This window comes from Mobula birostris, chromosome 8 (genome assembly GCF_030028105.1).
Source record: "Mobula birostris isolate sMobBir1 chromosome 8, sMobBir1.hap1, whole genome shotgun sequence".
Classification (NCBI taxonomy): Eukaryota; Metazoa; Chordata; class Chondrichthyes; order Myliobatiformes; family Myliobatidae; genus Mobula; species Mobula birostris.
The window spans coordinates 135,241,120-135,266,983 of record NC_092377.1 but is presented as its reverse complement, the minus strand read 5'-3'; the positions used below and the strand labels follow the sequence as shown (position 1 = coordinate 135,266,983).

The 25,864-nt window shown below is 48.4% G+C and overlaps 1 protein-coding gene across 1 annotated transcript in view; it reads left to right on the top strand.

Annotated features, from left to right (window-relative positions):
• The window catches only part of LOC140201737 (actin filament-associated protein 1-like 2), a 157,282-nt gene that overhangs the window by 110,255 nt on the left and 21,163 nt on the right, over nt 1-25,864 (top strand). Inside the window, exons 9-15 of the mRNA XM_072266339.1 lie at nt 1,060-1,144; nt 8,023-8,234; nt 15,386-15,528; nt 18,868-18,973; nt 19,407-19,518; nt 22,137-22,262; nt 25,551-25,738. Coding sequence (XP_072122440.1) covers nt 1,060-1,144; nt 8,023-8,234; nt 15,386-15,528; nt 18,868-18,973; nt 19,407-19,518; nt 22,137-22,262; nt 25,551-25,738 — 972 coding nt within the window. The remainder of the gene's footprint in view (nt 1-1,059; nt 1,145-8,022; nt 8,235-15,385; nt 15,529-18,867; nt 18,974-19,406; nt 19,519-22,136; nt 22,263-25,550; nt 25,739-25,864) is intronic.

Here is a 25,864-nt window from a genome sequence, read left to right as displayed (position 1 = left end):
GTGTCAAATGTACGCCGTAGGTATGGCGTAGTCACGTACCTACGCTGTACTCTACGCCGAATGCTACACCGTAGCCTTACGCGCACCTCTCCCAAAATGTAACTACGCGTTGCGGCAACGCAGATCGAACAACTGTGATTGGTCTGCTTGGTAGCATCGCACTTCCTCCTATGCTGCAATAGATTCCCATTGGGAGACTGAAGGGCAGGGCAGGAACTCTGGCTGCAATGCTTTCCATAAAGCTTTACAGACCTCCGAAACTATGGAGGACCCTGTGCTTGACGCCAGTTTGTAGCTAGCTGCTACAGTCTGTTGACTTCCACCTGACGCTAAAACTCAAATGGTGATGGCCAGTCTCTGAGTATAGTGTGCGTACACTGATGCAAAATAAATGGTTGGAGAGGATGAACCAAGTCGTCAAATCTACCTGCCGACATCCGAAAATACTTGAAATGCATTTCCTCGTCCATGTCTCTCAGTGGCCGGACAAGCACAGAAAATTCACCTTCCTTCAGTTTCAGTCGCTATTGTTTGAAGTTTGAGTTTCTTTGTGTTGAGTTTCAACACGAAGAAACTCAACACACTGGCATAGAAACCCCACCACCAACTAGCGTTTTGGCGGTGAATTGCAGAGCGACGCAGACACACCAACGCACAAGTATAAATGCTCAAAACGGCGTAGCCCACTTGCGTAGGCTGCGGCGTAAGCTAGTACACACAAGTATAAATCAGTCTTTACTTCATTTGCAGTCTTTTGTGTCACCAATTAACCCAGAGATTCACTTTTTAAATAGCCTCTATTACAGTATAGCCTTCCCTAAATAAGACGATCTAAACCACGCTCAGTACTCCAGGGGTGACCTCATTAACATCCTGTGCAAGTAGAACAGCATCTCCCTGTTTGTACACGCCAGACACCTTGTAGTAAAAGGCCAAGATGCTACTTGCCTTGCTAACCACTTGCTGCACCAACTTTGGAAATAGTTATCACTATCATTTTCTTGAGTTCCTTCTTCTTATCCAAGCCCTAACTGGCATACGTGCTACATTTCTCCGCAGATACCGCTGAGGGCTACGCGGAGCCTGGAGTCAGACAGATTCACGGGTGAGATGGTGACTGTAAGGGCAGCCACCCACAGCACAGGTGAGGCACGCACTACATCAAAGGTTGGAAGGTTCAATTTAATGTCAGAGAAGTGTATACAATATACATCCCGAAATGCTTTTTCTTCACAAACACCATGAAAACAGAGAAGTGCCCCAAAGAATGAACGAGTTAAATGTGAGAACCCCAAGGTCCCCCCCCAACTCCCCCCTCCCATGCGTAAGTGGTGACAAGCAACAATCCCCTCTCCCCCCGCCGGCAAAACAAAAAGTGCACCCACTACCGAGGATAAGCGTGAGCTAACTGATAGCACAGACACAAACCTTGCAGTTACCCCAAAGACTATCGCAATTCATCCAGCATTTGACAACCCACAGGTTCTCTCTCTCCCTAGCAAGCGGGAGACATAACAACAACCTGCTGGTTTACGATGTTATAAAGTCCTTTTTGTCAGTTTTCACGAGCTCTGTGCCCGAAGATTGCAAAGATCTCGGATCTTTGGGCCCATAGCGAAAGATTTTCCAGCCTCCCCGACACCACACAAGTTTCCTGCCGTGACACCGACCCTCCAGAGCCCCGAGATCTTAGGCTTCCAAACACTAGGCCGCCTCTCAGGCCTACCCCTTGGGGTAGAACAACGGCCAGCCCTGAAACCCCGAGAATGGGTCCAATTCCCGCAAAGAACCAAAGTCAGTGTGTAACTGCAGGTCAGGGTCTTCAAAAGAACCCTGAAAGGGAAAAAATAAAGATATTAAAGATTACACTTCAACATTCAAAGATGTGTCTGTCTACCAACATTTGATAACGAAACCCTGCTCTCTGGCTGTCTAAATGTCCTCTGTGGCAAAAAGTAAAGGCTATTTGTCGCCATGTACAACAGTACAGGAACACAATCCAGGTCTCACCTGCCATTCCCATTTTACCTGAGAATTCATTGGGTCACCTTAAGATGCTGAAGGTTCTACAGGTGACAAGTCCTTCTCTTTTAGGATCCTTATCACCAAAACATACATCGCTGCTGTCGTGGTAGTTAGTAGTGTTATTCCTCGGCCACTCCCACATGGGAGGAGCTCACATACTGTACAGTTGAATTGAATATCCTGCATGCTGGGATCCTGGTGTGCTCTGCACTCTCTCTCAATAACAAACACAACATCTGCGATCTGTGGGAGCTTGCAATTGTGGTTCTTCTATTCTGATAATATTTTTAAGTGATTCTTTGGCTGTAGGGCGCCCTAACAAGATAGAAGATGCTTTTTGTCATGGAGTCATACAGCATGGAAACAGGCCCTTCAGCTCAACTCATCCCTGCTGACCAAGATGTCTATTTGAGCAACTCTGTTTGTCCTGCATTTGACTCATCCCACTAAACCTTTCCTATCCATCAACTTGGCCAAATGTGTTATAAACATAATTGTACCCACATTGACAGCTTCCCCTGCCAGCTCATACCATGTACCTGCCACCCTCTGAGTGAAAAACCTGGCCCTCAGGTCCTTTTCACTCATTCTCACTGGAAATCTACCTCGAAGAAATGATTGTCACCTTTTCAGTACCACTCATGATTTTGCAAGCCTCTAAATCACCCTTCGGCCTCCTACACTCCAGCCTCACAGCCTCTCCTCGTCCCAATTCTAACATCTTCTTTCCTGTAAACACAAGGAATTCTGCAGATGCTGGAAATTCAAGCAACACACATCAAAGTTGCTGGTGAACGCAGCAGGCCAGGCAGCATCTCTAGGAAGAGGTACAGTCGACGTTTCAGGCCGAGACCCTTCGTCAGGACTAACTGAAGGAAGAGCTAGTAAGAGATTTGAAAGTGGGAGGGGGGGGAAAATCCCAGAGGATGGGCAAGGAGTATAGTCAGAGGGACAGAGGGAGAAAAAGGAGAGTGAGAGAAAGAAAGTGTGTATATAAGTAACGGATGGTGTACTCCATCCGTTATTTATTTATCTACACACATTCTTTCTTTCTCTCTCTCTCCATTTTCTCCCTCTGTCCCTCTAACTATACCCCTTGCCCATCCTCTGGGATTTCCCCCCCCTCCCACTTTTCTTTCTCCCTGGGCCTCCTGTCCCATGATCCTCTCATATCCCCTTTGCCAATCACCTGTCCAGCTCTTGGCTCCATCCCTCCCCCTCCTGTCTTCTCCTATCATTTCAGATCTCCCACTCCCCCTCCCACTTTCAAATCTCTTACTAACTCTTCCTTCAGTTAGTCCTGACGAAGGGTCTCGGCCCGAAACGTCGACTGTACCTCTTCCTAGACATGCTGCCTGGCCTGCTGCGTTCACCAGCAACTTTGATCTTCTTTCCTGCACCTTTTCCAGCTTAAGGACATCCTTCCTACAACCAGGCAAGCCGAGCTGCACGCAGTAGGCCTCGCTAACTCTTGTACTCAGTGCCCTGATAGATGAAGGTCAGGTGTGCCAAATACCTTATTCACCACTCTACCTACCCGTGTCTCCACTTCCAGAGAAAGATGCGCATTTACCCATAGGTCTCTCTGTTCTACAGGGCCCTAACCAGTCCTGCCCTGGTTTAATTGCCCAAGGTACTACACCTCAATCTTGTCCAATTTCAATTCTATCCATCGCACTTTGACCCACTTCCCTGTTTGATTGAGATCTTGTTATAGTCTCAAATAACCACCCTTACTGGTCCACTATATCACCAATCTTCTTGTCATACACAGGCTCAATAACTATGCTAACTACTATGTATAAGTGTAGGCCAAACTACTTATAAAAAAGTAATTTTCATCATTTAATGGGCATCAGTGAAGTTGGAGGTCATTGTAAGCAGGCCCAGGACACTCCTGTAGGACAACCACTAAACACATCTTTCCCCCACCCCTCCACCCCGCCCCGCTTTCTGTAGGGATCACTTTCTCTGTGACTCCTTTTTCCATTCGTCCACCCACACTGACCTCCCTCCTGGCACTTAGCCCTGCGGGCAGCACAAGTACTACACCTCCCCATCCAACTTCTCCCTCACCGCCATCCAGCACCCCAAACGGTCCTTCCGGGTGAGGCACACGTCATCTACAAATCTGTCGGTGAATCTCCCGATGTGGTCTCCTCAACATCGGTGAGACCTAACGTGGATTGGGGACTGCTTCATCGTGGGCAAGGATTTCCCGGTGTCCACCCAGTTTAATCCTATTTCCTAGTTCCATTCCAATATGCCAGTCTATGGCCTCCTCTACTGCCGTGATGAGGCCACTCTCAGAATGGAGGAGCAACACCTCATATTCTGTCTGGGTGTGTGTTCGTCCATCGTTGACGTCAATGAGGACCTTGACACCATAATGATGGTGTTGAGACTGGCGCGTGATTTGGATTTAAGTGAGGGAGAGTTGCGCAGCGTCAGCCTCACTTTCTCTTCCCAATTCCCATCTGGATCCAGTGGCAAGACAGAGTCTAGACGGCTGGAGATGGGACTAGGCACAGTGGATGACCAGGACGTCTTCTGTGTCTTGTCCTGCTCTACACATTCCACGACGCTTGCAGAGACCGCCCTCTTGACCGTTGGACCTTCCATTGGTCTTGTCCGCTCAATCTGCCGGAGTCTGTCTTCACATGCTGGGATAGACAACTCCCTGTCTCACCGAGGGTTTGAGACCCGTCGGCTACCCTCACCTGGTTTAGCCGGCTTGTCGAAGCCGTTGCCCGGGGTGTGGCCGCTGTCGCATGCAAACAGCTACGGGGAGCCACAGGTGAGAGCTGAGTGCCAGGTGGGGACCAAAGGTGGACGAACCACCCTGAAAAGGATGCAACATGTTCCCCCACCAGAGGTGCTACCCCTCCCTGACACCCCATACACCCCTTCTGGGTAGCCTCAACCTGACAGCATGAACACTGTGTCTCTAACTCGGGTAATAAACTCCCCTTCTCTCTTTTTCCAATCCCCATTCTGGCTTTCCTCTTATCCCTTCTCTTCACCTGCCCGTCATCTCCTGGCGCCCCTCCACCTTCCCTTCCTCCCATGCTCCATTCTGCTTTCCTGTCAGATTCCTTCCCAGTCAGCCCTTTACTTTTGCACTTACCACGTCCTAGCTTCTCACTTCATTCCTCCTCCCCACCCTGGCTTCACCTATCACCTACCAAGGTTCAAGGTACATTTAAAGTCCCTTCAGGGTAAGGTACACTCTGAGATTCGTCTCCTCCAGATAGCCACGAATCAAAGAAAACCATGGAAGCTGTTCAAAAGGAAAATATCAACCCCCTCACACAGAAAGAAACAAATTGCGCAAACAGCAACAAGAACTTCAAACCTCCGAAGACACACACACACACTGTGAAGGTATAACATAAAATTCCCTTCAAAGTTGCTCAATCAGTGAAGCAGCCCTGCCTCCGTGCAACACCACTTATACAATTTTCAGGCAAGGGCTGATAAGTATCATTCTCACCCGGCAACAATCATCCCCTACCACTGCCAAGTCCACATCAACAATAACCTAGGGGCCACCACCGAGAGAACAGAAGGATAGGCAGAGGCTGTGTGCATGTAGGGAGCAGCTCAGCTCCTAATGCCATAGTCTGTCCAACGTCTGCAAGGCATTAATGAGAAGTGTGATGGAATGTCTGCATTTGAAGGCTATTCCCGGATAATGAACGGATTCCATGCTCACAGATGTCTGTTAGTTAATTCTGTCCATATGTTGGAAAGCACATAATAACGCCACTTCACGGCATCGTAGTGAGTGGCATCAAAAGCACATAAGACTGATAAGAGAGAACTGTTACTAGAGAGAGAGAGAGAGAGAGAGAGAGAGAGAGAGAGAGAGGTGCCTTTCATGAGAACACATGCACATACATCGAACTTTAGAATTCGATAATATTTTGTTGGAGTTTCCACAATTTGGGTCGAGGTGTCTGTTAATGAAACGTTTGTAACCCTGGACAGCCTGTGCCAAAATTAGAAACAAGAGAAAATCTGCAGATGCTGGAAATCCAAGCAACACACACACACGCACGCGCACACACACGCACGCACGCGCACACACACGCACGCACGCGCACACACACGCACACGCACACACACACACACACACACACACAAAGTGCTGGAGGAACTCAGCAGACCAGGCAGCATCTATGGAAAAGAGTACAGTCGACGTTTCGGGCCGAGACCCTTCGGCAGGACATACAGTCTCGGCCCGAAACGTCGACTGTACGTTTTTCTGTAGATGTCGCCTGGCCTGCTGAGTTCCTCCAGCACTTTTTGTGTGTGCCAAAATTAGTGCAGCTCCAAGAACTCTAAAACACTTTTACAGCAAGGCGGCTTTGGCGATTATGTGAAGATCACCTCAAGAAAACTAGCTTTCACTCAAGCAATGTCATTAAATAGCCAAATTTAAATTCCCAAGCTATTGTGGTAGGATAAGGACGTACTTCCATAATACATGTGGCATGCTCTGCTCCCTTAACATAACCCCAACACTGTAGGCAGTGCCTCTAACTACATCGGTAGATTAAATTAGCTCATTGTCACATACTCTCAGCTGTGATGAAATCCCTTGCTTTAGCGAATTTCACAGTGAACGGTACACATGGTAATAATAAATACAACAATAAATAGTTGCTAAAGAGGCAATAATGAGCAAGGAAGGGGGAGTTAAGAGTCTGAGAATGTAGAACAGAGAAGGGGAAGTTAGGCTACGTCCACACTGGACCGGATAAATCCGTAACCGAAGCTTTTTATCTTTGTTTTGACCCTCCATCCTCACTGAAACGGCGTCTTCCTCCCCTGAAAACACAGCTTTTCTAAAATGCTCTCCAGGGTGTGTAAATCTGAAAACGCTGGTTGGGCGTTGTAGTGTGTACGGCGTAACCGGAGCTTTTTAAAAACGCTGTCATGGCATGCCGTATCAGATGGCGACAGCGCTGCATTTCATTGTTTTCTTGAACGCAACCTCCAACGCCACAACAACAATGGCGGACGGCTTCGTGCGTGTGTCGTTTACTTTATTGTCTACGTTAATAGCTGCTTTTTCCAGCGGAGGTTTTCTTTGTATTCCTCGAAGACATTGTTGAAAACTTTCTTTCGCTGTTGTTGTAGGTACTCTAGTTTTTGACCAATGGAAATGGCACAGCGCCGCCGCGGAAACGGAAATAGCATACCGTTTCCTCTTCACTTGTGTTCTGTAGATGCGTCCTGCGCACGCCCAGTAGGAGGAGATTTGCCCAAATACCTGTTTTAATGTGGACGGGAATATTTTCAAAAACGCCTGGTGTTGACACCTATCGTTTTTATGTGAAACCGGCGTTTTCAAAATTATCCGGTCTAGTGTGGGCCTAGCCTTAGATTCAGAATCAGGTTTATTATCATCGGCATGTGTCGTGAAATTTAACTCAACAGCAGCAGTTCAATGCAATACATAATGCAGAAGAAAAAAACAAAATAAAATAATAATAACAATAAATAAATGTGAAAAGTGACTGGTTCAGGAGTCTGGTAGCAGTGGGGGAGAAGCTGATCTAAGTCTGGATACAAGCAACACACATCAAAGTTGCTGGTGAACGCAGCAGCCAGGCAGCATCTGTAGGGAGAGGTGCAGTCGACGTTTCAGGCCGAGACCCTTCCTCAGGACGTCAAGTTCCTGTATCTTCCCTTAAAGAGAGAAGAGGGAAAAGGAGCTGGTAGAGTGTTGAGTGTCAGTTTTGAGTTTTTCTCTCAAGTATCTGGAACGACAACCTCAAACTCAAGAACAAGTCTGATACCAATAGAGTACCAGCTCACCTTTTGGTCGATATCTCAACTAATGCCATTGCACAAGGGCGACTAAATGTCCTTCTTGTGTGTTTGATTTTTGTTTAGTATGTCTGTAAGGTTTGAATCGGGCTACTGGAGCGGAGCATATGGCAATGGAAACGTGGCTGCCTGTTGACGTTGCTCTGTCTGATGTGCCAGGTTACCTGAAGGTGCTCGTGAAGGACCGCTGGCAGACTCTCTGGTGTCGTGTCCAGGACCAAGTGCTCTTCATGTACAAGGACAACAGCACAGCTGGGAAATTGCACTTCTCCGTGGATCTGCAGGGCTGTGAAGTTAGAGCAGAGGCCAACAAAGCTCACAATCGCAGACTTACCATTTCCCATCAGAACAAGGATCTGGCAGTGCTGCAGGTAAGATATGTAATCTAACTGTGCTGGCCACCGAGATTTAACCCCTGTCCGGTGTGAGGCTCACAATCCAAGGGCTTAGTCCATTGATCCATGTGTAACCCCCTCGCCTCCCCCGATACACAGCCATTAATCAGATTGGAGATTAAAGATGTACAAAAAGGCAGTGTATGGTGTAGGGAGTGTGTACTGTGTATGAGGCAGTGTATGGTGTAGGAGGGGTGTTAACTGTGTATAATGAGGCAGTGTATGGTGTATGAGGGTGTGTACTGTGTACGAGGCAGTGTATGGTGTATGAGGGGGTGGGTTCTGTGTATGAGGCAGTGTATGGTGTAGGAGGGGGTGTGTACTGTTTACATAGAGGCAGTGTATGGTGTAGGAGGGGGTGCACTGTGTATGAGGCACTGTATGGTGTAGGAGGGGATGTGTACTGTGTACGACGCAGTGTATGGTGTAGGAGGGGGTGTGTACTGTGTATGAGGCAGTGTATGGTATAGGAGGGGGTGTACTGTGTACGAGGCAGTGTATGGTGTAGGAGGGGGTGTGTTCTGTGTATGAGGCAGTGTATGGTGTAGGAGGGGGGTCTTCACTGTGTATGAGGCAGTGTATGGTGTAGGAGGAGGTGTGAACTGTGTACGAGGCAGTGTATGGTGTAGGAGGGGGTGTACTGTGTATGAGGCAGTGTATGGTGTAGGAGGGGGTGTGTACTGTGTACGGGGCTGTGTATGGTGTAGGAGGGGTGTGTACTGTGTATAATGAGGCAGTGTATGGTGTATGAGGGTGTGTACTGTGTACGAGGCAGTGTATGGTGTATGAGGGGGTGGGTTCTGTGTATGAGGCAGTGTATGGTGTAGGAGGGGGTGTGTACTGTGTACAATGAGGCAGTGTATGGTGTAGGGGGGTGTACTGTGTATGAGGCAGTGTATGGTGTAGGAGGGGGTGTGTACTGTGTACGAGGCAGTGTATGGTGTAGGGGTGTGTACTGTGTATGAGGCAGTGTATGGTGTAGGAGGGGTGTTTACTGTGTACAATGAGGCAGTCTATGGTGTAGGAGGGAATGTGTACTGTGTACGAGGCAGTGTATGGTGTAGGAGGGGGATGTGTACTGTGTACAATGAGGCAGTGTATGGTGTAGGAGGGAGTGTGTACTATGTACGAGGCAGTGTGTGGTGTGGGAGGGGGTGTACTGTGTACAATGAGGCAGTGTATGGTATGGGGGGTGTGTACTGTGTACGAGGCAGTATATGGTGTAAGAGGGGGTGTGTACTGTGTACAACGAGGCAGTGTATGGTGTAGGAGGGAGTGTGTTCTGCGTATGAGGCAGTGTATGGGTATGAGGCAGTGTATGGTGTAGGAGGGGGTGTGTACTGTGTACGAGGCAGTGTATGGTGTAGGAGGGGGAGTGTACTGTGTATGAGGCAGTGTATGGTGTAGGAGGGGGTGTGTACTGTTTACAATGAGGCAGTGTATGGTGTAGGAGGGGGTGTACTGTGTACGAGGCAGTGTATGGTGTAGGAGGGGGTGTATACTGTGTACAACGAGGCAGTGTATGGTGTAGGAGGGGGTGTGTTCTGTGTATGAGGCAGTGTATGGTGTATGAGGCAGTGTATCGTGTAGGAGGGGGTGTGTACTGTGTGCGAGGCAGTATATGGTGTAGGAGGGGGTGTGTACTGTGTACAACGAGGCAGTGTATGGTGTAGGAGGGGGTGTGTTCTGTGTATGAGGCAGCGTATGGTGTATGAGGCAGTGTATGGTGTAGGAGGGGGTGTGTACTGTGTACGAGGCAGTGTATGGTGTAGGAGGGGGAGTGTACTGTGTATGAGGCAGTGTATGGTGTAGGAGGGGGTGTGTACTGTTTACAATGAGGCAGTGTATGGTGTAGGAGGGGGTGTACTGTGTACGAGGCAGTGTATGGTGTAGGAGGGGTGTGTACTGTGTACAATGAGGCAGTGTATGGTGTAGGAAGGGGTGTGTACTGTATACGAGGCAGTGTATGGTGTAGGAGGGGGAGTGTACTGTGTATGAGGCAGTGTATGGTGTAGGAGGGGGTGTGTACTGTTTACAATGAGGCAGTGTATGGTGTAGGAGGGGGTGTACTGTGTACGAGGCAGTGTATGGTGTAGGAGGGGGTGTATACTGTGTACAACGAGGCAGTGTATGGTGTAGGAGGGGGTGTGTTCTGTGTATGAGGCAGTGTATGGTGTATGAGGCAGTGTATCGTGTAGGAGGAGGTGTGTACTGTGTACGAGAAAGTATATGGTGTAGGAGGGGGTGTGTACTGTGTACAACGAGGCAGTGTATGGTGTAGGAGGGGGTGTGTTCTGTGTATGAGGCAGTGTATGGTGTAGGAGGGGGTGTGTACTGTGTACGAGGCAGTGTATGGTGTAGGAGGGGGAGTGTACTGTGTATGAGGCAGTGTATGGTGTAGGAGGGGGTGTGTACTGTTTACAATGAGGCAGTGTATGGTGTAGGAGGGGGTGTACTGTGTACGAGGCAGTGTATGGTGTAGGAGGGGTGTGTACTGTGTACAATGAGGCAGTGTATGGTGTAGGAAGGGGTGTGTACTGTATACGAGGCAGTGTATGGTGTAGGAGCGGGGTGTGTACTGTGTACGAGGCAGTGTATGGTGTAGGAGGGGGTGTGTACTGTGTACAATGAGGCAGTGTATGGTGTAGGGGTGTGTACTGTGTACAATGAGGCAGTGTATGGTGTAGGAGGGGGTGTGTACTGTGTACGGGGCTGTGTATGGTGTAGGAGGGGTGAGTACTGTGTACAATGAGGCAGTGTATGGTGTAGGAGGGGGTGTGTACTCTGTACGAGGCAGTGTATGGTGTAGGAGGGGGTGTGTTCTGTGTATGAGGCAGTGTATGGTGTAGGAGGGGGGTCTGCACTGTGTATGAGGCAGTGTATGGTGTAGGAGGGTGTGTACTGTGTACGGGGCTGTGTATGGTGTAGGAGGGTGTGTACTGTGTACAGGGCTGTGTATGGTGTAGGAGGGGTGTGTACTGTGTACAATGAGGCAGTGTATGGTGTAGGAGGGGGTGTGTACTCTGTACGAGGCAGTGTATGGTGTAGGAGGGGGTGTGTACTGTGTACAACGGGGCAGTGCATGGTGTAGGAGCGGGTGTGTACTGTGTATGAGGTAGTGTATGGTGTAGGAGGGGTGTGTACTGTGTACAATGAGGCAGTGTATGGTATGGGGGGGTGTGTACTGTGTACAAGGCAGTGTATGGTGTAGGAGGGGGTGTGTACTGTGTACGAGGCAGTGTATGGTGTAGGAGGGGTGTTTACTGTGTACGAGGCAGTGTACGGTGTAGGAGGGGGTGTATACTGTGTACGAGGCAGTGTATGGTGTAGGAGGGGGTGTGTACTTTGTACGAGGCAGTGTATGGTGTAGGAGGGGTGTGTACTGTGTTCAATGAGGCAGAGTATGGTGTAGGAGGGGGTGTGTACTGTATACGAGGCACTGTATGGTGTAGGAGGGTGTGTACTGTGTATGAGGCAGTGTATGGTGTAGGAGGGGGTGTGTACTGTGTACGAGGCAGTGTATGGTGTAGGAGGGGGTGTGTACTGTGTACAATGAGGCAGTGTATGGTGTAGGAGGGGGTGTGTACTGTGTACAACGGGGCAGTGCATGGTGTAGGAGCGGGTGTGTACTGTGTACGAGGTAGTGTATGGTGTAGGAGGGGTGTGTACTGTGTACAATGAGGCAGTGTATGGTATGGGGGTGTGTGTACTGTGTACGAGGCAGTGTATGGTGTAGGAGGGGGTGTGTACTGTGTACGAGGCAATGTATGGTGTAGGAGGGGCATTTACTGTGTACGAGGCAGTGTACGGTGTAGGAGGGGGTGTATACTGTGTACGAGGCAGTGTATGGTATGGGGGGGGTGTGTACTGTGTACGAGGCAGTGTATGGTGTAGGAGGGGGTGTGTACTGTGTACGAGGCAGTGTATGGTGTAGGAGGGGCATTTACTGTGTACGAGGCAGTGTACGGTGTAGGAGGGGGTGCATACTGTGTACGAGGCAGTGTATGGTGTAGGAGGGGGTGTGTACTTTGTACGAGGCAGTGTATGGTGTAGGAGGGGTGTGTACTGTGTTCAATGAGGCAGAGTATGGTGTAGGAGGGGGTGTGTACTGTATACGAGGCACTGTATGGTGTAGGAGGGTGTGTACTGTGTACGAGGCAGTGTATGGTGTAGGAGGGGGTGTGTACTGTGTATGAGGCAGTGTGTGGTGTAGGAGAGGTGTGTACTGTGTACGAGGCAGTGTATGGTGTAGGGGGGGTGTACTGTGTACGGGGCTGTGTATGGTGTAGGAGGGCTGTGTACTGTGTACAATGAGGCAGTATATGGTGTAGGAGGGTGTGTACTGTATACGAGGCACTGTATGGTGTAGGAGGGTGTGTACTGTGTACGAGGCAGTGTATGGTGTAGGAGGGGGTGTGTACTGTGTATGAGGCAGTGTGTGGTGTAGGAGAGGTGTGTACTGTGTACGAGGCAGTGTATGGTGTAGGGGGGGTGTACTGTGTACGGGGCTGTGTATGGTGTAGGAGGGCTGTGTACTGTGTACAATGAGGCAGTATATGGTGTAGGAGGGTGTGTACTGTGTACGAGGCAGTGTATGTTGTAGGAGGGGGTGTGTGCTGTGTATGAGGCAGTGTATGGTGTAGGAGGGGGTGTGTACTGTGTACAATGAGGCAGTGTATGGTGTAGGAGGGGGTGTGTACTGTGTACGAGGCAGTGTATGTTGTAGGAGGGGGTGTGTGCTGTGTATGAGGCAGTGTATGGTGTAGGGGGGTGTGTGCTGTGTATGAGGCAGTGTATGGTGTAGGAGGGTGTGTACTGTGTACGAGGCAGTGTATGGTGTAGGGAGGGTGTGTACTGTGAACAATGAGGCAGTGTATGGTGTAGGGTGGGTGTACTGTGTATGAGGCAGTGCATGGTGTAGGAGGGGGTGTGTACTGTGTATGAAGCAGTGTATGGTGTAGGAGGGGTGTTTACTGTGTACAATGAGGCAGTGTATGGTGTAGGAGGGGGTGTGTACTGTGTATGAGGCAGTGTATGGTGTAGGAGGGGTGTGTACTGTGTACGAGGCAGTGTATGGTGTAGGAGGGTGTGTACTGTGTACGGGGCTGTGTATGGTGTAGGAGGGCTGTGTACAATGAGGCAGTATATGGTGTAGGAGGGTGTGTACTGTGTACGAGGCAGTGTATGGTGTAGGAGGGGGTCTGCACTGTGTATGAGGCAGTGCATGGTGTAGGGTGGGGTGTTTACTGTGTACAATGAGGCAGTGTATGGTGTAGGAGGGGGTGTGTACTGTGCACAACGGGGCAGTGCATGGTGTAGGAGGGGGTGTGTACTGTGTATGAGGCAGTGTACGGTGTAGGAGGGGGTGTGTACTGTGTATGAGGCACTGTATGGTGTAGGAGGGGGTGTGTACTGTGTACGAGGCAGTGTATGGTGTAGGAGGGATGTTTACTGTGTACGAGGCAGTGTACGGTGTAGGAGGGGGTGTGTACTGTGTACGAGGCAGTGTATGGTGTAGGAGGGGGTGTGTACTGTGTACAATGAGGCAGTGTACGGTGTAGGAGGGGGTGTATACTGTGTACAACGGGGCAGTGCATGGTGTAGGAGGGGGTGTGTACTGTGTACGAGGCAGTGTCTGGTGTAGGACGGGGTGTGTACTGTGTACAACGAGGCAGTGTATAGTGTAGGAGGGGTGTGTACTGTGTACAATGAGGCAGTGTATGGTGTAGGAGGGGGTGTGTACTGTATACGAGGCAGTGTATGGTGTAGGAGGGGGTGTACTGTGTATGAGGCAGTGTATGGTGTAGGGGGTGTCTACTGTGTATGAGGCAGTGTATGGTGTAGGAGGGGGTGTGTACTGTATACGAGACAGTGTATGGTGTAGGAGAGGTGTACTGTGTACTCTGGGGAAATGTACTTCAGGGTGAAATTGCATGCAGTTTGTAACAGGATTGTATAGAGTGTGTAAAGAAGGCAAATACTGAACAAGTGGTGGTGAACTCTGCCTCTGGGTGGGGATAGAAACATGGGATCACTGAGATCCCACTGGGCACAGCCCTTACCAACACACTCTACACAGACCTGTCACGTACCGTACACCGCCCCATTGTACACTGTACATAGATGTTGTGTGCTGCACACAGCCCTATCCTAGGCTGTACAAACTGCACACTCTCAGACATTGTAGCCAGCTCTGTTCTGTGCTGCACAGAGCCCTGAAACAACGGCCGTCCACAATCACCCGCAGCTTGTCGAACTGGCCACCATGATACAAACCGGAAACAGAAACAGAGAACACTCTGCAGCACCTGGTGCACTTGCCTTCATGGGCGAGGACAGGGAATATAATGTTGGGATGTCATGTACAGAACTTTGTTAGACCCCACTTGGAATACTGTGTACAGTTCTGGAAGAGATTCACTAGCGTGTTGCCCAGAATGGTGGGCTAAGGTTACAAGGAAATATTGGAGAGGCTGGGATTATTCACGTTGGAATGTCGGAAGCTGGGGGTGACCTTAAAGAGGTTTATAAAATCATGAGGAGCATAGATAGGGTGAGAGTCTTATTCCCAGGGTAGGAGAGTTTTGAACCAGGGGACACAGGTTCAAGTTGAGAATGGAGAAACTCAGAGGAGGTGTGGGCAGTAGCTTTTTCATCCAGAGGGTGGTGGTGACCTGCTCCGAGGTGGTAGAGGCAGACACAATTGCGATGTTTAAAGGTCGCTTGGATGTGTACGGACAGGAAAGGTGGAGAGGAATAGGGGCCTAACGTGTGCAAATGGGATCGTAGATAGGCGTCACAGTGAGGTGGGGGTAAGTGCCTGTGTGCGTGCTGTACCATTCTCTGATTCCATAAGGCGTTAATGCTTCCCTCTCCACAGACGCTGCCTGATGGTCTGAGTGTTTCCTGCATACTTCAAACTCCCTGTATCAGTACGGATTTGATTAGCAATGCCTGCCCATCGGTCCCGTCTCCCCTTCCCGCCCGGGCTCAGGACACTGGCTTCAATGTCACCAGTCCATGTCCGCCTGACGGGCGGGAGGGTTATGTCAGGGTCTGGGCGGTGGGTTAGGACTGGGATCCTGTTTTGGATTGGTTTTATGCAGCCCACACTGTGTTGCCAACAGACCAGCTCATCGGAGGAGAGGGATCGGTGGCTGAGCCTTCTGCGCACAGCGTGTGTAGCGGATACACAGTCAACTCATCTATATGAAGAGGCTCCACCAGCAACTGGACCACAGAACGCTCTGAGCAACGGGAACCTCATCAGGTCAGAAAGACCTCACTGTCCTCTGTGCCCGCAATGATACAGTATTATTCTTGAGATTGGTCCAGAAATTCCAGCTGGTATTGACAGGAGACCAGACAATGAATGAACTCTCTGACTCCCTCCATCTCACTGACGTACCTGCCCATGTTACAACAGCAATTAGTTACCCAAAAGTTGGCAAAGATTAAAATATTTGCATCTCTCTTTTGGAAGTAGTAATCTGAAACATCTGCCTTGGAGTTGAACTGATTGGGTCTGCCTCTGCCCTGGAGTGAGAGACCTTCCTTCTTTCTGCGTTCTGTTGGCCCCAGTGTTCTCTGTAGTGTCTGACAGTGTGTGGCCCCAGTGTTCTCTGTAGTGTCTGACAGTGCTGAGATTAAATAGTTTGGTTACTAAGCAGTGGGGTGGGGGATCCAGTATTGAGTGCTCATCATTCAACAGCAGTTTGAGGAACGAGAAATAAAAACAGAAAATGCTGTGCGTACTCAGCAAGTTGGGCCATGTTTGTGGACAGTAAGACAGAGTTAACATTTCAGGTCAGAGAGCTGTCCTTCTGACAAAGCCTCTTCAACCCTGATTTACTTTCCACACCTGCCCAGCCTGATGAGAGTTTCCTGAACTCTCTGTCTTCATTTCAGACTTCCAGCATTTGCGGATTGTTTTTTTTTGACTTTCACTTACTGAGGATGTTAGTAGTTAGTTTAGTTAGTTGGTTCGTCTCCACGCCTTGTGGCGCATCGGGCGGCAACCTCACTGTCTCTTTAGCACTTTGTTTTTTACGGGGCCGGGTTGCTAGCTCGACGTTCCACCCAGCACAGGTGGAAAGCGTGCCAGGAGCCAGCCGGGTTCGAACCCAGGGCCGCTCATCTCGAAGTCTGGTGCAGATGCCTCTACACCGCCGGCCAGCATCACTCCTTGCCTGTGCTGTACCGTACCGAGTTCTGGGATCTGGAGTGTGCATCACCAGAAGGTGGTACTTGGGGTAGCAATGTCAAATAGTAGAGGAGACAGCTTCAGGGTGACAGGGAGGAGCGAGGCAAATTTACCCAGAAGGCAGTAAGTATCTGGAACGTACTGTTCGGAGAGGGGTGGTGATAGTGGCGTTTAGACAGAGGCATGAACATTGCAGAGAATGGAGGGGTACAGGGAGATGGGATCAGATTCATCTGGCATCATGGTCAACACAAATACTGTGGGCTGAAGGGCCTGTTCCTGTGTTTTTACCATCTGTCCCTTGGGTTAGAGATTAAACACACCAAAAGTTCCAAGTCATTTTATTATCAAAGTACATATATGTCACCATATACAACCCTGAGATTCATTTCCTTCTGAGCATGTTCAGTAAATCCAAGAAATATAATAGAATCATTGAAAGACCACACCCAACAGGGCAGAGAAACAACCAATGTGCAAAAGACAACAAGGTGTGCTTATATAAAAAGAAATAATATCTAGAATATTAGATGATGACTTCTTGAAAGTGAATCCATAGGTGTGGGGACAGTTCAGTGATGAGGCAAGTGAAGTTGAGTGAAGTTATCCCCTTTGGTTCAAGAGCCTACTGGTTGAGGGATAATAACTGTTCCTGAACCTGGTGGTGTGAGTCCTGAGGCTCCTGTATCCTCTTCCTGATGGCAGCAGTGAGAAGAGAGCATGTCCTGGGTGGTGGGAGTCCCCGATGATGGAGACTGCTTTCCTGCGACTATGCTCCGTGTAGCTGTGCTCAATGGTGGGGAGGGCTTTACTCGTGGTGGACTGGGCTGTAACCACTACCATTTGTAGGATTTTCCATTCAAGGGTACTGGTGTTTCCATACCAGGCCATGATGCAACCAGTCAGTGTATAATGCACCGTACATCTACTGAAGTTTGTCAGAGTTTTAGATGATATGCCAAATCTTTGCAAACTCCTAAGGAAGTAGAGACACTACTGTGCTTTCTTCATAATTGCATTTACGTGCTGGGCCCCGGGACAGGTCCTCTGAAATTATTACACTGAGGAATTTAATGCTGCTGATCTTCTCCACCTCTGCTTTCGTCCTCCTGAAATCAATAATCAGCTCCTTCACCGTGCTGATATTGAGTGAGAGGTTGTTGTTGTGGCACCACTCAACCAGATTTTCAGTCTCCCTCTTATTTGCTGATCAGTGGTGTCGTCAGCAGACTTGAATATGGTATTGGAGCTGTGCTTAGCCACACAGTCATAAGTGTGAAGCGAGTAGAGCAGGGGCTAAACGCACAGCCTTGTGGTGCCCCTGTGCTGATGGAGATTGTGGAGGAGATGCTCTTGCCAATCCGAACTGACTAGGGTCTGCAAGTGAGGAAATTGAGGGTCCAATTGCACAAAGAGGTATTGAGACCAAGGTCTTGTAGCTTATTGATTAGTTTTTAAGGGATGATGGTATTGAATACTCTGCAGTTCTTGTTACTGAAATCGAATGTGGCAGTAGCACACTGCTGATGAAGCAGGTGGATGCATAGGAGGCTGAATTGTTACAGAAATGAGGCAGCCAAGGCACATAGTGGGGCTGAGACAGCAAGAAGGAACTGTTCCCACATATATGCTAAACCTGGTTAATCATCTTGCATTATTAATCTGTCACCAAAAAAGTCAGAATATTAATTTTGTAATAGAAATCAAACCCAACTCTGACCTTCATCAGCCATGACTTTGAATACAAGTCCAGGGAGCTTATTCTCCAACTTTACGAAACATTGATCAGATCTCAGTTGGAGTACTACGTGTAGTTCTGGTCAGTGCACTCCGTGAAGGATGTGATAGTGCTGGAGAGGGTACGGGGGGGAAATTCACCAGGATGGAGTAGTTCAATGGTGAGGAGAGACTGAAGGGGCTGGGTCTGTTCTCCCCGAAGCGGGGCAGGTTAGAAGGGGACACTGCTGAGGTGTATAAACTTCTGAAGGTTAGACAGGAAATTGTTCCCCATATCAGAGGACACAGATGTACGGTAAGGAGGAAGAGATCTAGAGAGTTTCTGAGGAACCCTTTTCACCCAGAGGGTGGAGAGTGTGGAGAACATATTGCCTGAAAGTGGAGTGGAAGCAGAGGCACTGACAGCACTGAAGAAGTATCCAGATGAAGACTTGAATCTTCAGTTATAGAAGGCCAGGGACCAAGGACTAGGAGATAGGGTTACTACTTATGACTAACATTCGGCGAGTGGTTATTGTACAATTGGTGACTGTAGTGCATGGTTAAAAGGTGGAGATGCATGGCTCCCCTTGCCCTTCCCTCTGTCCTGGCTCCCTGTGGCTCTGCTCTGTATCAGTCAGTGCTGACGTCTGCTACCTTTTCTCGAGATGAAATGTTGCCTGTTTCCAGTGGCTTGCTGCTGCGAAGAGTTACAACTCCCAACGCGTACATGGATGACCCCTTTGGCCAAGTGTCCACTCCAGAGGACAGCGAGTGCGTGTCGTCACACCAACTGGTAGGTCAGGAGAGAACTTTGTAGCTTTATAAAGAGGACACTTAAATATCATCTGAAATGGTCTAGAGAGCCATGAATACAGTTTGCTGACTCAAGGACAACAGTGTCAAATAATTGTTGACCTCACTAGCGATCTTCATGTCCTGAATATGTTAAAAAATAATAAATGGGAAGTTTGTGACTTTGATCTGTGACTAAGGTCCCTAATGTCTAAAGTTGTTCTTCTTATGAAGACATAAAATCCCGAACGGTGTTGTGGTTTTGCAGGATGCGTAAAGGACAAATAACTTCTCAGAATGTTTCACAGTTGCTCTGACTGTCCTGAGTTTCAGAGGGTTGAGATCTTACCTCTCCTTGACCAGTGGTGGTCAGTTGGCTACAAGCACACCTCAGTGAAGTACATGACACACTCCCAGTCCTTTGTTTCCCACAGAGAGTCAGTCCACCAAGCCAGGAGCCGGGAAACAGAGGAGGTGCAGGATTTGCAGAGAGTTACCAGAGCAGTAAAAAGACCAACACAACAAGATACAACACGCTGCCGAGTGGTAAGTGTTGTTCAGACCTGCTGCTAAAACCTGAATAACTAGCGTCTCCTTCTTTCCTTTCTTCACCTTTAAACGAACACTGCTTTCTAGGACAATCATGAACTGTCCACTAAATTCCAAGGGGCCCCTTACATAGGAAGTGACCATTCCTTGATGTGGAGTACGGGACAGGAGCCCCAGGGCGGGTCTGAACTGGTTCAGATCTAGATTCAGATTTAAACATCCAGTGGAATCTGTCATTTGCGTTAACAACCAACACCCCCAAGGTTGTACTGCAAGTGGCTCCACGCATTCAGCGCCAACATAGCAAGACCACTGTGTGCAGCAAAACAAACAAAAACAGCAGCAACAATAACAACAAAACAAATCTGGACAACATCAGCAAAACGAGTCTCTTTCCCAGCCTCCCATCTACCCACCCAATTATACACAGGCAGGCCACCCTCAGGCCTCTAGTCCATGGCCCCGTACTCTCACGTTGGCGGACATTGGACTCCAACTTTGGGTTTGACCTCAGGACTTAGTGGGTTTACCTTCAGGCTTAGATCCCAGGACTCGCCAGTCACAGGTTTGACTTTCGGACCTCGACTTCTGGACTCCCGTGGACCTCTGACTCCAGTGACCCGGGCCCTCGTGACAACTTCCAGTCTTCGATATTCCGGCTTCTACCTGAGTTTCGCCGTGCTCTGGACATTTCACACTCTCAAATGGTGGAACCAGACAAATGCAGGGAAGATTGGGAAAGGCAGGATCGGGGTAACTCCATGAAGGCTTTCCATCGCAGAAAATGCCAGAAATAGTCAAACAGGTCAGGCAGCAGCTGTGAGGAGAAAAACAGAACTGGTATCTCAAGTCAATCTCACTTCTGAAGGATGTAGGGTCAGTGAGCAGAGTCCTTGAATTGCACTGGAGAGTACGCAGAGGGGATTTGCAGAGAGGAGCTACAAGAGCTCTGGATGGAATTCTCTGCCCAATGAAGCAGTGGAGGCTACCTCAGTAAATATACTTAAGACAAGGTTGGATAGATTTTTGCATAGTAGGGGGATTAAGGGTTATGGAGAAAAGGCAGGAAGGTGGAGATGAGTCCATGGCCAGATCAGCCAGGATCTTATCGACTGGTGGAGCAGGCTCGACGGGCTAGATGGCCGACTCCTATTTCTTACGTTCCTATGGTCCAAGTAAAGTTTATTGTGATTTACACTCGTACATGTATGGACAGGTGCAATGAAAAACTTACTTGCAGCAGCCTCACAAGCACGTAGCATGTGTCACATAACATGCCCAAGAAAACAAATCAAATATATTCTACAAAATTACACAAGCAAGAACATTATTAGAAGAAAGAAAAAACAAAGTCCATCGTCGTGAAAAGTGATCATGGTGTTTCTGTAGGTTGGGGTTAGGGTTCAAGAGTTGATTGGTTGAAGGGAAGTAACTGTTCATGTTCCTGCGATGTGTTGGGTCGAATCCGCTGCTCTCTGAGGCTTCTAATGTAGCTGAGCGTTCAAATGGCTATACCAGACCACAATGCAACTGGTCAAGATAATTTCAATGCTACATCTGTAGAAGTTTGTTAGGGAGTTTAGTGAGACTGCCAAACCTCCTTAACCTTTTGGCATAGGTTGATTGTGGGAATTAGGCTAACAAACTCTTTTTAACTGTAAAGCCACAACTGGAGTCATGTGCAAACCTTAGAACACAGGGGCAACTGCTCAATTGGGAGGGGAGTTGGTGGGTGGGGGTGGGAGGGGTTTGAACCTGCACGGTGCACTGTGTGGGTTACTGGAGGTGAATACAGAGTTGCCCTCTCAGCACAGACTTTGGGTTCACAGCAAAGAAAGGAGACTGAACAATTTTATAAACGCAAGAGATTCTGCTGATGCGGGTAATCCTGAGCAACACACAAAACCTGAACCGGAGGGGGACCAATATTCTCGTGGGCAGGTTTGTTAGAGCTGTTGGGGAGGGTTTAAACTAATTTGACAGGGCGGTAGGAACTGGAATGAAGGGACTCAGGGTAGGATGGACAGTAAAACAGCAAAGGTAGCGTGCAGTCAGACTGTCAGGAAGGGCAGGCAGATGATAGGGCAAAATTGCAGGCAGTGGGGTGAGTATCAGTGCATTAGGGATAAAAAAATCAAAAAGGGTAGCAAATACAGTACTCAGTGTTATATCTCAATGCATTTCTTTAGCCAGAGGGTGGTGAATTTGTTAACACATGCAGCTGCGGAAGCCAGGTGCATTTAAGACAGAGATTGATAGGTTCTTGATTCGACATGGCATGAAAGGTTACCGGGAGAAGGCAGTGAGATGGGGTTGGGGGGAGTGGGGAAGAAAAGGATCAGCCATGATTGAATGCCAGAGCAGACTTGATGGGCCAAATGGCCTAATTCTGCCCCAATGTCTTATGAGCTTAATTAACTCAAATTATGGGATCTATAGATTTTCTTGCATTGTAAAATTTTGGTGATTAACTATTATGTTTCCACAGTTTGCTGACTGACCTGTTAAGATTTTTAACTTTGAGTATCATTAGTATCCATTCTGTCAGTAATATTTTGCATTTTTATTGAGTACTTTTAATTGATGCATTACTTTCCCAACTGCATTTCCTGAAGCCAGATTTTTAAAAACTTGGAGTGATTTTGAAATTAAAATGCCCGGAGATGAGATGGAACCTGTTAGGAACCAGTCAACACAGACAGACAAGAAAGATTTCAAAGAAGCAATGGATTCCTTGCCTGGTAAGCACGTGTTTCACAGCAACATTGTTGAACAAAATTTAACACTTGATACAACATAACAACATAGAACAGTACAGAACTGGACAGGACATTTGGTCCTCGACGTTGTGCCAATCTTGAGGCCAATCCATACTAAATTCCACCCTCCTGTATTATCCACCTCCCTTCATATTCATGTCTCTATCTAAGAACCACTTAAACTCCATCAAACCCCCTGATTCTCTGGTGATCTATGCCAGGCACATCTGTCTGTGTAACAACACTTGCCCCTCATACTACCTTTAAACTTCTCCCCTCTAACCTTAAAAGCATGTCCTCTGGTCCTTGACACTTCTATCTTGGGGAAAAGAATTGCCTCTTGTAATTTTAAAAACATCGATCAAGTGTCCCCTTGGCCTCCGACGCTCGAAAGAGAGCAACCCAAGTTTAAACAAACTTTCCTTGCAGCTCCTACCCTCTAATCCAGGCTCCATTCTGTATACCTCTTGTGCCTCCCTTTCCAGAGTCCCCACACCCTTCCTATAATGGGGCGACCGGAACTGCACACGATGCTCCTGTGCGGTCTGACTAAAATTTTATGTAGCTACATCACGATTTTCTCACTCTTACACTCAACCCTACCAATGAAGGCATGCATCCCATACGCCTTCTTCCCCAACTTGTCCACTCTCAATGAACTACGGAGCTGGACCCCAAGTTTCCTCCATGCCTCAATGCTATTAAGGGGGCTACCATTAATTCTATAGTTTCTTCTTTCATTTGATACCTCCAAAAATAAATGCAACGCCTCAGACTTGCCTGGATTAAACTCTATTTGCCACTTCTCTGCCCGCATTTACAGCAGATTTGCATCCCACTGTATTCTCTGATACTCCTTTAAACTGCTGACAAATCCACCAATCCAGGTGTCATCTGCAAATTTGCTAATCCACCCAGCTGAATCGTTGATCTACACCCAGTGGCCACTTTATCTGGCACACCTGTACACCTGCTGGTTTATGGAATTATCTAAATTGTGGCAAGGCATAATGCAATCTGCTCCTATGACTTATGGGGTTGACTGGGATCCGGGATCCATGAGGGAATGGTAGAGCAGACTCGATGGACTGAATGGCCTAATTCTGCTTCTGTGTCTCATGGTTTCATGGTCCAATGCATTAAAGCATGCAGGCATGGTCAAGAGGTTCAGTTGTTGCTCGGACCAAACATCGGAATGGGGGAAGAAATGTGATCCAAGTGACTTTGACCACAGAATGATTTTTTGGTGCCAGACAGGGTGGTTTGAGTATCTCAGAAACGGTTGATCTCCTGGGATTTTCACACACAACAGTCTCTAGAGTTTACAAGAGAACGGTGTGAAAAACAATAGAACAACCAGTGAGCGGCAATTCTGTGGGTGAAAGTGCCTTGTTAATGAAAGGGTCAGAGGGGATTGGCAAGATGGGTTCAAGGTAACAGAAAGGCAGCAGTAACCCAAATAACCATGCGTTACAACAGTGGTGTGCAGAGGAGCGTCTTGAACACACAACATGTTGAACCTTAAAGTGGATGGGCTACTGCAGCAGAAGATCATAACTACTTTTTCAGGTACAGGAGGCATTTAATAAAATGGCCACTGAGTGCACATCACAAACAACACAGGTTCCAGCACTGATCCTTGTGAAAACTACAGGCCACAGGCCTCCAGCCAAAATAACAGTGTTCCACCCCTATTCTCTGTCTATAGTGGGCAAGCCTGGTATAAATCCAAACTTGCAATTCACACTGCATCTCTATCTTCTGAATCATCCTGCCTTTTCAAAGTCCCTGTAGATAACATCCACTGCTTTACCCTCATCAAGCTCCGTCATCACCTCCTCAAAAACTCAATTAAAGTAAAAGTTAAGGTCTGTCCCGAGCCTTGTGGCTCATCAAGCCGGTGCTTATATGCCGGTTTCCGTGGCGTGAAGCGACTGAGAGTACGAGACTGCCCCCCCCCCATCCTTCGGATAGGACGCCAGTCTATTGCGAGGTCAACCCCCAGCATTTTGCTGGTACCCATTTTCAGCTGGGTGGACTGGAGCAATGTGTAGTTAAGTGCCTTGCTCAAAGACACAACACGCTGCCTCGGCTGGGGCTCGAACTCACGACCTTCAGATCACTAGTCCAACGCCTTAACCACTTGGCCACGTGCCACACAAAAACTCAATTCTGTAAGGAAAGACCTGCTTGCACGAAGCCATGCGGACTTTCTCTGAACAGGCCATCCCTTTCCAAATGCACATGAATCCTGTCCCTCGGATCATTGAAGATTGTGAAGTTTGGTCAGATGGGTATTTTTATGGGACCACCTTAAAGGAGGGAAGAAAGATAGAGATGCAGTGTCCATAGGAAGAAATCCTAGAGCAGAGCACCCGGGCAGTTTAAGGTGTGAGGAAGTCAGGAATCAAAGAATCTAGAAGACATTCCCCTTCATCCTGTTCAAATCCCTGCCTAGCTCCCCCCATCTCTGTAAACCCTGTACTCCCCATACTCCTGTTCAAACCCCACCCTGATTCCCCCCCCCCATCACTGTAACCCCTACGCTCCCCCTCCCTCGGGAACAACCGCCGATCTGGAAGGGCTGGAGAGCTGAAGGAGCACATAGTAACGGTGCCTTGATTGCTTGAAGGATTTATAAACAGGGATAGATATTCTGAAACTCAAATGTAGCCTGTTTGGAAGTTAGTGAGAATTTAGTGTAACACAGAGTGTGGTGTGTGAACAGGAGTTTGTCCCGGTTTAAGTACGGACAGCAGAGTCTGGGGCCGGTCCAAATTCAAGGACAGTGGAAGCCAGTTAGCTGGGCAGCCATTACATGTCACCAGGGTCAGATCCAGAGTGGAGTCACGACAGAGTGGGACCTAGTTAAGGAGCTAAGAGAATTGGTGACTAATTACTACTGACCTGTGTTCTCTGTCACTTCATTGCCATCTTGCTCTCCTGGGTGTTACAGAAGTTACAGAATTGGTATCAACAGATTTGAACTGTCATATTGTGGATGTTGCTTCAAGTTAAACTTGCATCCAATTATCATAGCAAGCAGTTGTCACGCTTCAATTCAAAGTACATTTGTTATCAAAGTATGTATACATTATACAACCTTGCAGGCAGCCAAATCTCAAGGTTATATAATATATACAATTCAATGATTTCTTGGTAAGGCAGTCTCTTCTGTAGCAGTTTTGCTCTCTTGCATTGTCCAGGTGTGTAGGACCAAGGCAGTTTGTCTAGCTCAGCAACTCAAGCTCTGTTTCTTCCCGGCTGCAGAAAAGAAGACCTTGCCGAGGCTGGAAGAGAAGATCCGCCGGCTGGAACAGGCCGTGTACCGAGCGAAGGAGAGGGTAAAATCAGGCTCTGAGCTCAACCTGCTGTCTCTCAGCAAGACCTTCAAACGAGCCTCCTGCGGACACACACTTGCACTGTTCGCATCGAGCTCGGAGACTACAAATTCTGAGGTTCGTCTCGGTCGCGCTAAGTGCGGAGCGAGCTGTGGGTCCTTTCAGTCCTGTCTGCTGCACGTTCTGTCACCCTGAAGTGGCCGCTGGGGCACCAGTTCCGTTTACTCGTTGACCCTGCATACT